This window comes from Pituophis catenifer, unplaced genomic scaffold, assembly GCF_029215685.1.
Source record: "Pituophis catenifer annectens isolate HBS135680 unplaced genomic scaffold, rPitCat1.0.hap2 SCAF_1, whole genome shotgun sequence".
Classification (NCBI taxonomy): domain Eukaryota; kingdom Metazoa; phylum Chordata; class Lepidosauria; order Squamata; family Colubridae; genus Pituophis; species Pituophis catenifer.
In genome coordinates this window covers 307,888,030-307,902,210 of record NW_027256881.1, presented here as the reverse complement: position 1 = coordinate 307,902,210, position 14,181 = coordinate 307,888,030, and the positions used below count along the sequence as shown (strand labels likewise).

Sequence of the window (14,181 nt, the reverse complement as noted above, 5' to 3'; positions counted from 1 at the left end):
TTATTTCTTGTTCAGTTTCTATTTCTTTGCTGTAGGCCCTGGTGTTGGGCCTATCTTTCTTAGACATCTTTAAGTATTTATTGAGTCAATTAACCATCCTCTGCTACCAGCTTGTTGCAATATTTTCAGGATCAGACTCAATAATGATAATAAGAGTTAGAGGTTTAAATATATTTCTCTTTAATTATAACAGGCATTCTATATTCACTGAATATTCACAGATAGAAGCGAGGAAAATGGTGAAGGTGGCTCCTTATATATACAAGGGGTGGAGCCAAGAATGGGAGTGGTGAATTATGAATACATTAGGAACCAAAGAATAAGTTAACCCCCGATGTCCCATATATACATTATTTACACATTAGGGAATAAGGCATTTACATCTCACAGTTACGTTATGAGAGCCCCAACATTGGGGAGTTGTATAAGAACCAGGTATAGAGGAAAAGCCCTTCACCGAATTACAAAATTCTACCTGTGCCCTCTAGCTGGAAAATCATACATTTATTTTTTCCCACTTGCCCACAAAATTAGCACGTCTGGGAGGTTCCAAACAAAGCAAAATGTATGTATGTCTATCATTCAAAGCCTGCTGAGAGAAGTTAGGTTGTGATTGTTTTATGTTTTGCCCTGAATGAAAAGAGCATTTCACTGTTCCACTAAATTCTTCCAATAAATGCTCTGTTAGAGCAGTTTCCTCAGGCTATTGGCAATAGCTTCAGTAGGCTCTCTTAACTATTTGTGATTTTCAGGGAAGTAACATTTCCTCCAGTTTGATCTTTCAGTGCAACAGAATCAAATAAAGGATTAAATTGTAAAAATTGGAGTTGGTAGAATGGATTATAATGCTTCATCGTGCAGATGTGGAATTCAATTTATTCATATTCATTTGAATTAAACTTTCTTCTACTTACAAATGCAGAGAAACTTCTTTTTTAACAAACAAATGAATATATAGTTCTGCACTACCGTTTTACAATCTGATATTGTACTGTCTGCTTTCCCAATTCAAGATTTTTTCACCTCATCCTGCTCTTATATACATCAAATATAAACAAATATTAAACTTAATAGTTTTTTCTATTGGAATCAAAATATCCTCTATGTCGATCCTACTTCAAAAGACACACACATAAAATTAAAGCTCAGAATTTCTCTGAGCATAGTTTGAATTTGGGAGCCTTCAGAACTGAATTCAATTTTCTTTATAGAATTCTTGCTCATATGAAGCTTTCTATGCTTTAGCAGCCTGTTTTTAGTGGGAAAATGGGAAATGTTGCTAGTACCATTAAGCAATTACTAACCTCTTTCAGGTCACCCAGATGTCTGTACTATTCTACATTCTTATCTTTCTTCATTTCACCCTTGAATAGATCACATCTTATTCTGCCAGAATACCTGTAGTATTAAATGTTCAGTCTGTGTTCAGTATTCAGTTTATTTCAGATGCAGTTCCGTCCATTTCCTGTAGTACTTTGCCTGAGATAAAGCCAGAGATTGGACTTAATCAAGATTCAGAAAGTTTCCTGTGCACTTTGAGTTAGAGACATTAGATTATCTGAGGAAGGGAGAGATATCACTGCAGTTCAATCATTTTGCAGCCAAATTTAGTGTTATAGTCTGCCTTCAGTTGTGTAGTTCTTATTCACCACAGAATATTGACTCACTTGGGTGTTTATGAAGCAATTAAAACCTTTTTTGTTCAACAAGCCTATAGGGTCTGAGGTGTTGAATTTGTTGTTCCTTCAAGGAAGTGTTGTACATAATTTGACTGTTCTCTAATGACTGTGTATTTATTGAGTTGTTTTCAATAATTTATGTTCTTAATATTGTGTTCAATACTCAGAATCAGTTTAAGATTAGAGTGGGATAAAAGCCTAACAGAAATCTTGAGGTACTGGGGGACAGTATGGAATGCATAAACCATGCCCAGTTGCCCAATTCACATTTTAATTAACACTATGAGAAGGAGAATATCTGTAGCTCAGGATTGGCATGTTGTATTGTTGGAATTCTTACAGCTCATTTTGGGGTTGTAGACATTATATTACCATGCTAGGTAGCATAATCAGTGCAGGAATATTTAGAGACATGACCTTTATTGTTTGGTGCAATTGTATATTCTTATTATCTTGCCTACTTTACCTGTTCTTAGACAGAAAAGTCCTGTAGGTAGATTTTTTTTTTTGCAAGTGACTTGCAGATGCCTTGTGGGTAATAGATTATTTGACTGATAAGGTAGAAGTTCTGTCATTCATTTGTGTATTAGTGGCTTCCTGTATGATCAATAATATTGATAGCTGTTTCAGGGACAACTCATTTGGAGGATGCTATTCTTTTTCAGCCACTACATTTTAGTTGTGTTTAGGTTATTAGCTTGATAAGGAGATAGCTATAGTTTATTTAGATGTCATTTGATTGTTTGAGAAGAAGATAAAATGTTACAAGCTAATTGCTAAAATTGGGTCTTTGATTGTTTTGTAGGCCATAGGAGGGGGTTTAAGCCTGCATGTCTGTTAATTCTCTTTGCTGTTGCAATCTGAAAGCAGAAAGAATGAGTTTTAAAAATGTCTATGGAGATTCTCAGTCATCCAGGTCATGATATTCCAAAAGTGCTTTTTCAAGAGGCAACTGGAAAGAGGCAATCCACCATCCAGTCAGAGCTGAAGAAGCTTCTTGGATGAGAAGCGAAATATCTTCAAAGAAAAACAGGGCAATCCAGTTGCCTCTTAAAAAAACACTTTGGGGAGTTTTAAAAACGCTTGATTTAAAAAATATTATAAGGGAAATTTCTATGTATAATTAAGTTTGTTCCTCATTTTGTGAAGTAGGGGTTTTTTTATATAACACAACATAAGATTTAGCTTAAGTGTCTTGCGATGGCATTAGAACCACATTAGAACCATACTTTCATCTTATTTTAAAATTTAGGGTTTGGTTAATATACTCTACTTCAGATTATTTTTTACCTAGCCAGAATCAGTTTTCTCCTGTCTGAGAAATTTAGAATATCTTTTTGGTTTTTCTCTTCTACTTTGCCTTTATGTTACTTTAGATACATCGTAAGCAAAAGGATCTAAAATTGGCTCATGTATTTATTTATCTAATCCCGCCTTTCTTATTTTTTATAAATAACTCAAGATGGCGAACACACATACTCCTTCCTTCTATTTTCCCCACAGCAACAAGCGAGGTGGGTTCGGCTGAGAGAGAACGATGGTCCAAGGTCACCCACAGGCTTCCATGCCTAAGACAGAACTACAATTCACGGTCTCCTATTTTCCAGAAAATTCATATTTTAAACAGATAATGCAATCTGCTATCTGTATAACATATGAGTGTCCTCCTTATCTTCTAAGGCAGGGGTCCCCAACCTCCAGGCCATGGCCTGTAATGAGCCATCTGCAAAGCTGATGGTGAGCAGCAGGTGAGTGAGCAAAACTGAAACCATCCCCTTCCCGGTCTGTGGCAAAATTGTCTTCCACAAAACCGGTCCCTGGTGCCAAAAAAGACTGGGGACTGCTGCTCTAAGACAGTGACTGATGCAGAAAATGCTTTTGTGCCAGGTGCAAACAGTGCAAACCTTATGTTGAAAATACTGGTGACTGTTCTATCTTTTCCTAATTTGGTCTCAGATGAAGTTAATACAATAAATGCAACAGCCTTCTTCAAATCTGTTATAATTTAATGTCTTTCTATAACTCTTCTGTTCATCTGTTTGCCATATAAAATTAAGTAAAACAAAAAAAATGGCAGTTGATTTATCAATTCCCTGTTTACTCAGGAGGCAAACCCTATTTGATAGTCAAGTTGATCTTTTGGTCCTTTGTAAGTCTGTGATTCTTAGTGGATTTAACAGCTAACAAAAGGAGAGTCACTCTTCTCCTTTAAAGAGAAAAGCAACATTTTCCCCCTCATCCTTTCCTTCCCCTTGGTCTTCACCTATCTTCTGCTGCCAATCTTAGCTGCTCTTGAAAAGCTGCAATGTAACTTGGTTGATACTTGGGATTCCACAGCTGTAGGCTAGAAAGCAATGGCAAACCACTTTGGTATTGCTGCCAAGACAATTACATGGAGAGGTCCATACAGTTTTCTTTGCTTTTTATTCCTTTCTGCAAGCAGAATTCCAAGTATACCACCCAGCAGAAAGCTCAAGAATAGGTAGTGTTCATTATAAATGTGGCGTCTTCTGCATGATCAATCATTACAAAGACCAGAGAGAATCTCAGTTGTGACCTGGCAATCTGTTAATCAGTTTCTCATTGCAGAACATTAGAATTACTGAAATTCAGAATCAACCCTCTTGTTTTCACCCATTAAATTAAAGTCAATCAGTGTTAATGCTTGAGAATAGAAACAATTATGTCTAAAAAAGAACAGCACACAAATTATATGATAAAGAATTACACATGCCAGGCAGAAAATAGCTCTCTAAAATTGTGAAGATTCTTTACTTTCTTTTTTGATAGTTTAGTTATAATCTTATTAAACATTTTTTTTAAAAAAACTATGAATAAAGAAAAGGAAACTTGTAATAGGATATTTTTATATGAGCACAGACAATTGGGAAGATGATGCAGTTATCAGACTAATTTCACATCTTTTTGCCCTTGAATCTAGCTAAAAATGATGAGTGTTATAATCCCACAATTCTGGATGGCACTACTATACAATGAGAAGACTGGCCCTGCTCCATAGTGAAGCTCATCATTCTATTTTAGGCCTCAAGATGCTGTCAAATCTTTATCTGATGTCTGTACAGATTGTGAGAGTTCAACTTGTAATGTCTTTTTATTCTCTTGGAAACATATAGACTGGAAAATAAAAACTCTGAAGTGTTTGGCTTGTTTTCAGACACAAGAAAGTATGTGGTAATGTCTTAGCACATATAAAGGCTGCTTCTTATAAACTCTATGAGAGATAGTGCTCCATTTCTTTCAGAGGTACACATTTAAAAAGTATAACTCCAGGGCTCCTCTAGATCAGGAAAAGGCAACATTTTGGTGGCCAAAAATAGATTTAATGTTTTGGAGAGAGGAAGAGGTCACAGTGGACAAACCTTATCACTCACATGGGTAGGATCAGAATTTCCCCATGCTTGGGTAGCCTTTGTGTTTTTTTAAGTCATGTACATGCATTTTAGGTTGTGTCTGTGTGCTTCCTTCAAACTGATGGAAATTTGGGACAATACTGATGATGGAGCCACTGCATATATTGCAAAAAAGGAGGTTGGGAGTTGGAGACTCTTCTAGTCAATTTGGAAGACAGTTTCTATGGCAGAGACCTACATGTTTCTTTGGAAGCAGTAAGTGCTTTGTAGTGGAATAAGGCGAAGTTGCAAAAAAACAGAAAGCTTACCAAAGGAAACATTTGCTAAAGGCTTCAAAAACAGAGATATTGCACAGCTTTGCTATCTCTGGGTAGCCTTTTGCTAGGTTGGACAACCCAACTGTGCCTAAAAGCAAAAAAAAAACCAAAACAAAACAGAGAAAGGCCTTCATTGATGTTGGTTAAGAGTGGCATATTCTTGTGGCAGAAAGCATTCTCCCAAACCAATTGGGACAGCAAACTGTAAATCTGTCATATTCTAAACAATGCTATTTTATCCAGCATTAAGACCAAATATGTTCTTGTTTAATGCAGTTTCATTTTAGTAGTGCAAGTATGCATGGATGCTGCATGGATTCTAAATCTTTAACCTTGTTTTGTAACTTTAAAAGATGATAACTATCCCAAGATGCCAAAAAGATAGTAAAGATTTCATGGGACACACCCATCTCTTTATGTTTAATTGATTTTATTTATTTTTAAATTATGCAGGGTCAAACTTAGTGAGAACTTGGATGAAAGGTTACCAATGAATCCTAGGGTTGTAGAAGGGATTAGAAAAATCAAACAAATATCCTGGAAGTAACTACTAACATATTATTGCTAAGGAAATTACAGGGACATCTCTGTGTAGACTGTGGAGCTATGCTATGCTATGCTATGCTATGCTATGCTATGCTATGCTATGCTATGCTATGCTATGCTATGCTATGCTATGCTATGCTATGCTATGCTATGCTATGCTATGCTATGCTATGCTAAGTATAATACCTGGTAAGAAAACTATAATGTAAAACTGTCGAATTTTTTTAAGATGGGGGATATTGATATGCCATACAAATAAACTAATGATAGATTTCATACAGTAAACTTGCTTAAACCAAAAATTCCTGATTTTTGTGGAGAAATCCTAAACAAATGAAATGAACTATGATTCTGCGATTCCTTGACCAGTCCATTATTTCCAATAGAATGTAGGCATATAATCTGCCTTACAAATTATTCTATCACTGCTCCATCTACCTTATCCTATGCACCAGCTATGCACCAGCTATCAAGGCTTTAAAACAGAAATATCACAGCTATTCCTAGAGATGCTATAAATTGAATCTGTGATTTCCAGAATGCTTTATAATTGTTCTCAGATATTAGGACCAGTGTGTATCTTTTCCCCAGATGTTAAGACCAGTCTAATCACTTGACAATAATATAGACCATAGGTCACATTGAAGTTGTTCAGGTTTTCATTTTATAAAGAAATATCTTCAGCAGATCACAAAGCATCTTGGATTCATTCAGTTCAAAACTGTCAGGATAATAAACCAGAAGTGCTATTGGTGAGTGTTTCATCTGCCTGGTTGACTGATGCATAGCCAGGCCTATAGAGCATAGGTGTTAAACTCACGACATCACGTTATCGTCTTGTGACATATCACATGTTTTCCCCTTCACTAAACTGGGGTTGACGTGGCCAGTGCATGATGCATCTGGCCCGCTGGCTGTGAGTTTGACACCCCTGCTATAGAGAGTTGTAATCCCTGTGAATAATTTGTTTCACTGTTTGAGGTGTTTCTCAATCATTGACACTGCAAACACATGTGCCTTTTACTAACATAGGCTGACTTATTAGTTGCACCTGTATCTGGCCAGGAATTGCCTAGGGTCACTTATATGTAGTCTGATAGCTACTTCATTAAGGACCAAGGGAGATGGGCAATTATCAAGTATTAAATGTACAGTAAATATATAAATAAATACCGGTCCCACTGTGGACACTAAAGAAGGACTATCTGTATTTGTGAGCTATGGTGGACTGTTCAGAGTAAATAAGAGATGCAATGATACGATACTCTTAATTAATTCAGCAAGAGGGATTTTATTATTTGGCATTAATTGGAATTAGTGTATCTGAGCATTCTTGTCCGACTAAAATGTCAGTTTTGCTGACATTTTAAAATTATTTAACATTCTCCTTCTTGCTGAGTAACTTGCTATCATCCACAAAAGTGGAGAGAGATCAGAAGAGTCCTGTTGTAAATTTATCTTCCTATAAAATTAATCTCTCACATACATAGGAAGTGATATAATTTGTGAGTTCATGGCCATCATGACAACCTTGGATTTATTTCAGGAGATCATGGCCCTAATCCATATAGGCAGCCACATGTCAGTTTTGGCTTTTGTTTGGAGCAGCTGAGAGATGTTCTGAGGAAGGCACAGCTTCATCACTCTGGTTATAATATAATTTACTGGCACTACAAACTTCTGGAGGGAGGAGAGCCCACCCCAGGCGCCTAATCAATCACCTCTATTTCCACAGACCAAATGTGGAGTTCCCTGAAGCCTAGTTGGGAGTTCTCTTGAATAGCTCACTGATTTCTAGAATAAGAAAGTGCCTGCAGCACTTGATAGGATTGTTTCCAAGCAGTCTAACTTTGGCTATTAATCCAAGTAATTTCCTTGGAATTTACTAAATTCCAAGATAAAATGGCTTAAGAAGTGTTTAGAGTGAAGCTGGCATAAAAAGAAAAGTTTATATGACCAGACATGGGAAGAGATCAAATTCAAGTGGTGGTAAGAATGAGGAAGGTTGCTTATTTCTCTGTTCTTACTGCTTCTGCAGATAGTCATCCTAAAGCATTATTAAAAGTGAATTGGTCCCTTTGTAGATTCTACAAAGGTGTTTAGAGATGTGGGAACATTCTGCTCCTCATTTTTTTTTTTTTTTGTAACTACTTAGAATCTTTGTAAATGCAGTGGCATATAAGGCAAGCTAATAAAAAATAAATTAATTGTTGGAAGAAATGTCCATCAGGGTTCAGGTCCAAGTGAGGAGAAAGACACTGGAAACATGGAGGCTGATTGGAAAGATGGTTTAATGGTGGACCTGGTTTGAAGTCCTGGGTAGCTGACCACATGGAGTGGAGAGTGAGATATATTTATACCCTCTCTTGGGCTTTGAACTTGCTTCCTGTTCCTGTGAAAGAAATGTATTCTAATTGGTTTTCAGATTCCCATGAGGCCATGCAGAGGTAACTTTGTAAGTTGTCTTGAGTCCCAAGATTTGGTTAAATCTTGCTAGGTATAACCTTCCCAGGTGCCATGTGGTGAGATAGGTAGAGGGCTAATCCTATTATGTCCTAAGGGTGAAGGTCTTTTGTGTTGTAGATAAGCTGGCCCAGCCTTTTGTCTTGTAGATAGGATGGCCCAGTCTTTCTGGGGCTATTAGCAAAGGTGGGGGCTGCTTTCCAAGAGCATGTATTTCCTTTTCTCATCCAAGGAGGTATAATATTCTGCCTTTTTAATATTTCCTATAATATTTCATTCTTCTAGGAGGGGTGGGTGCTAACATCCTACAATCCCCCCCTTTTTGCCAAAATATGTGGATACATGGGACCTAACTACCCCTTCATCTTAATTAATTTCAGTAATTTTTAATTTAATTTAAAACTTAACTACTGTTAATGGTTGAACAGTGTTAACCATTCTTGGCATTTAGTGACCATTCAAAGTTACAACCACACTGAAAAAAGTGACGTAGGACTTTGGTCACTTGATCAAAATTCATCTGCTTGGCAACTTATTCATGTTTATGATGGTGTCCCAGAGTCATGTGATCACCTTTTCAACCTTCTGACAAGCAAAGTCAACGGGGAAGCGATGTTTCACTTAATCATGTTAATAACTTAACACTGCAGTGATTCACATAACAACTGTGGCAAGAAAAGTCATAAAATGGGGCAAAAAAAATCACTTAACAAATACGTCAACAACAGAAATTTTGGACTCAGTTGTAGTTGTATGTTGAGGACTACCTGGAAATGTCTAAAATAGAACCTGAGCTACCCCCCTATGAGGAAAACAAACATCTTTAGCCTTTCCCATCCAATATTTCTTAGTTCTTCTTTCCTACCATCAGGTTTAAATGACTAAGTCGTCCCTCCTTTTTGGTCCCCATTTTCAGTGTCAGGCAACACTAAATAAATGGTTAGATTTCATTGTAACAGAAGACAGACCATGAAAAACAAGGAGTGAAAGAAGTTCATTATTCCGAAATAATTAGATTCAGTTACATCCTGTTCTACTGCATTGCTTCCCATAGAAGTAGTTGCAACATTTTCCAGTGGTTGTGGCCCATGTTTCTATCTCTTTCTCTCGTAGTTGCTTTGCTGTCTGAATGGGACAGATTGATAAGAATAGGATGTATTTAACTGAACACTTTTGAAATAATATTCTCTTGGTTTTCGGATGCAGGAAAATGAGAGATGGAAAGGTTACAAATTTGCACTCCTATTTCATTTCTTTGCTCAACATCATAAAGTTTCATTTGTTTAGCATAAAATTGCTCCTTTCATTTTAAAGCAATTTTACAAAGAGCTCAATCAGTGATCTGCTAATTAGCAAAACAACTGCACGTAGAAGATTTCATAGTAGACATTTTAATGAGTTACTTCTGCTTCTGGCATGAATTTGGAGTGGATTTGCATGGAGTGAATATTATGAATTTAAAGAGCACTTAACATACACCAGTACTAATTGCAAAACAAATGCCAATTTAAAAAGATGGAGCAGATTGGAGAAAAAAGTAGAACAGAATTGGACTAATGAAGACTGAGGAAAGATTTTAAAAAATAATTAGTTTTTTGTATATACACATATTTCAGATTTAACAAGTAATTGGAGGCTATAAAGAAAATTTGCAAAAGGACAATAATGAGGACTTTGGATTGTTTTATCTACTTTGTTTTGTTTTCCTAAATATATAACATACTCTAAATTATATTACAAGCAAGCTTTAAAACAGAATGATCAAAAGTTAGGAATATTGTTTTTAAAAATGTATACTTTTTAAATACTCAAATACACGCAGTCCTTGACTTGCAACCCCAGAATGTATCATTGAGTGAACAAGATGCCCACATGACCACTTCACTCAACACCCTAATCCCAGTTCCTCCAGTTGTAGTCATTAAGTGAACAGAGCAAAAGAGCTCCATGGGCGGTCAGGAACTCCTGTAGTAGGCTGCAGAAACAAATTTTGGATCTTTGGGATCCAGGCTTTCTTTCTGCAACCCGCTGGAGAAGTTCATATCCCCTCCATGCATGGAACAGAACCCCCTGTGGTGGGCTGCAGGAACAGAGTGGGATCTTCAAGATCTCTTTCTCCACCCCTCCCTTTTGCACAAAGGGAAACTCCTTTAAGAGACTGCACTAAGGCAGCACTGATCTTTGGGATCTGACCTCCATTTCTGCAATCCACCCGAGGAGTTCCTTGATAGGCAGCCATCTTACTCTTGAATCTCAGCTCCCCTTTCACTGTCAAAGAGCTGCCTGCTTGCCAGAATCTCAGCTCCGTGGCAGGTGGTAGCAGCTTGCAACCTGGTTGCCCCATTGAATATCTAGAGCTGTGATGGCGAACCTATGGCACGGGTGCCACAGATGGCACATGGAGCCGTATCTGTGGGCACACGAGCGTTGCCCTACCTCAGTCCAGCATGCATCTGCGTGCTGGCCAGCTGATTTTCGGGTCTTCCGGGCCCACTGGAAGTCAGGAAATGAGCTGTTTTCAGGCCTCCAGAGGGCTTCCGGGGGGTGGGGGTGGGGAAGGCTGTTTTTGCTTTCCCCAGGCTCCTAGAAAGGCTCTGGAGCCTGGAGAGGGCAAAAAATGGGCCTACCAGGCCCACTGTGCCATCATATGCCAAAAGCAGGGGGAGAGTGGGGGGGTCATGCGTACATGCATGGGGGGATGGGGCGCATTGAATTATGGGTGTGGGCACACGCACGCGCAATTCCCCCCCTCCCACTACCCCTGCTTTTGGCATGCGATGGCAAAAAGGTTAGCCATCACTGATCTAGAGAAACCAGCAGAGAAGTTTGGAAAAGATGATCACATGACGGCGAGTTGCTTGGAAACTGGTCTTAAGTGCAAACAGGTTGCCAAGGACTCAGATCGCAATCATGTGGCCAAGGATGGGGGGTAGGAGCAGCATAAAGTTTTATGACAGCCAGCACTGCTTTATGGACTGTAAAGCACCCTTTCTGGGGCCATTGTACCTTTGGTCATTAACAAGGGGTCGTAAGTCAAAGACTACCTGTATTTGACTATTTTAAACAGTACATGATTATTTTCACTATTTTTTGGTAATCCTGAAAAATATGAATATATCTGATTAATACTTTTAATTGAAGTGAATTAGTTTATAATTAAAAATGTCTGATTAAGTAGAAATATATACTAATAAGTATATCACTGATAATATAATCACTGACAGTTCCTATGTAAGCTACCTTTATATTGTACCCTTCTGAGGTTAATAAAATGAGGACTCATATAGTTGGGGGCAATAAGCTGACTCTGGAAACTTCTTAGAGAGGGCTGTAAATCTCTAGGAAGTGGTATATAAGTGCTATTGCTGTTACAATTTACCTGTGACAGTACTGAAGTCACAACTGACATTAATATACCATAGTTCTTGTTTGCCAGGAAATAAACATATTTTATGAAGCTTAATATATTGTAGCTGAATTGGATTATCATCATGCCAGAAGTCATCTTAAACAATATAACTGGGTTATTGAATAATGCATTTTATGTAATTGTATTGCTTTTTGAAAGTTTTATAATAATTATAAATCTCTGTATTATATTATTGTGCTTTCTGACCCAGAGACCATAATAGAGGTTTGATTGATCATCATACAATCAGTCATCATACATTCTTCATTTTGTTCCTACTGAAACAGCGTATTTATAATGCCTTTGGATTCTCTCCCCTTCCAGTCTTGTATCTAGAATTAAAAAACAGAGTTCAAAGTGATCTCTGGGGCTGTATGTCTTATAAAGCAAACTTGAATATCATAAATTGGTTGCTATTGATCTTTGCAAAACTCTAAATTGTGTACATGTCGGAAAAAATAGACAGGTTAAGATTACAAACTTCAGTGTTCATGTAAAAGCAAGCTCTGTTTAAATGGACAGTTTAATGTTAGCAATAATAATGTAACAGTGTCCCTCGCCACACCTCACAGCAAGAGGCTGTTTTAAGGAGTGAACCTGCCCACATCTGCATCTCCCAGAAGAGAGGAAAGCTAAGGGCCTATGGGGTGTCAAACTGGCAGCCTGTGGGCCGGATGCATCACATGTAGGCCATGCCCACCCCAGCTCTGCAAATGGGAAAAACATTGTGAAATGTTATGTGATGGCAACGTGACGTGGCGAGTTTGACACCTGTGGTCTACAGAATCTTCCCCCTATCTGTTGCATGATTTAGAAGCAACACTTTTCTTCATTTGTAGATACTTAAGCCACTGGAAATTCTTTTGTTTGTTTGTTTGTTTGTTTATTATATTTATGTGCCTCCCATCTCCCTATCAATTGACTATGGTACAGTAGGGTACTGTAATTATGTATGGTTTGGTTTTCATGTCTAGATATTTCTGAATATCTCTGAATAGAGTAGCTAGATGACAGGTAGACAAGTAAAAGGTGACAGGAAATAAGGCTTGGTCCAGAATTTAAGATGTAAAAACTATTAGATTTAACAGACTTATAGGGAACAATGCCAGCTGTAAAAATAGAATATCTCTTAAATGTAAATGAATTTTGCTTATGCATAAAATGGCACTAGATTTTATACATGTGCATTTCACATATTATATACATGCATAAAGTAGCAAATTGTATATGTGCATAGAAGTATCCAGTATACAGACAGATTTTCTTCATTGTAACCAAAGTACCCAGGAAAAGACCTTTTAAATCAAGGGTTTATTGTCTTGCATTTCCCCCCATTTTCCTTGTTCAGGAGCATGCAACCACCTGCTCTCTAAATGGTTGCCATTGGCAATCCTGCTGGCATTGATGAGAATTGAATATCTGGAAATCATCTGGATGCTCATCCCTTTTTTCTGTCATCAGGCAGAATTCTTCAGTAATTCATGGTGTAGATATTTCCAAATTTGAAAATTTATAGAATTGCACAAAGTCAGTAGTGGACTGAGATCCACTGAGATTTTAGTTTCAGGAATCCTTTTATAATTAGACATCTATACAGAATGTTTTTCAGTATTTCTAATGTAATTCAGCAATTCAGTATAGCTAATGAATTTGTTTTTGTCTCCTTTCTTTTTAAAATATCACTTTGATTGGGCTTCAACGAAGGAAACCTATGAGAACAGAAGAAAATGGAACAAGTCAAGCTGAATATGCAATGACATCCTGTCAAAACAACAAGACAGTTGATGCTAACAATGCAGTGGCGTAATTTTCAAAACCACCTCTTGAATAGTAAACATTAAAAGCACACATGGAATATGCAAGGTGGGTGAAATGCAGCATCAAGAGAAGACTTATGGCCGAGGACTTCATTTCAGAAATAGCGCACGCTTCAGATATTCGGAGAAGAAAAGCAGGTGACTCCTCTTTGGCTTGCTGAGTGTCACAAAAAGTGGGATTATACCAGGGGCTACTCTGAAAAAGGGATTCACAGAGGCCTACTCACTGCATGCTTGTTCTTTTGAAAGCAACATTGCAGTGCCCCTTCTTCCTTCCTCATCTTTGATTGACTGTTTATTTTTTGAAAATGCTTCAGCGATCCTTTGATGATTAAGAGAGTGATCTATTCAAGACGGTAAAATACCATAATTGGGCTTGCAAATTCAAGCTTTGCATTTTTCTGTTTCTCTACAGTCATTTTAAGACCCACCCTTTATGATGATCATATTGTTAAAGTGGAAAATTTCCATTCACTGAAAGGGAACATCCCTTCCTGCCCAGCTGCATGATTTCATGGAATGTATCCTCTCCTACACAATCTGATGACTAGATACAGATGCCACTACTACAGACATAAA

At 37.5% G+C, this 14,181-nt stretch overlaps 1 protein-coding gene across 1 annotated transcript in view; it reads left to right on the top strand.

The window, feature by feature from the left end:
• The window catches only part of PRIMA1 (proline rich membrane anchor 1), a 73,565-nt gene extending 59,792 nt beyond the window's left edge, over positions 1-13,773 (top strand). The window contains exon 4 of the mRNA XM_070941471.1: positions 13,490-13,773. Within this exon, the coding sequence (XP_070797572.1) occupies positions 13,490-13,592 (103 nt within the window). The 3' untranslated portion in view covers positions 13,593-13,773. The remainder of the gene's footprint in view (positions 1-13,489) is intronic.
• The last annotated feature ends 408 nt before the right edge of the window (positions 13,774-14,181 follow it).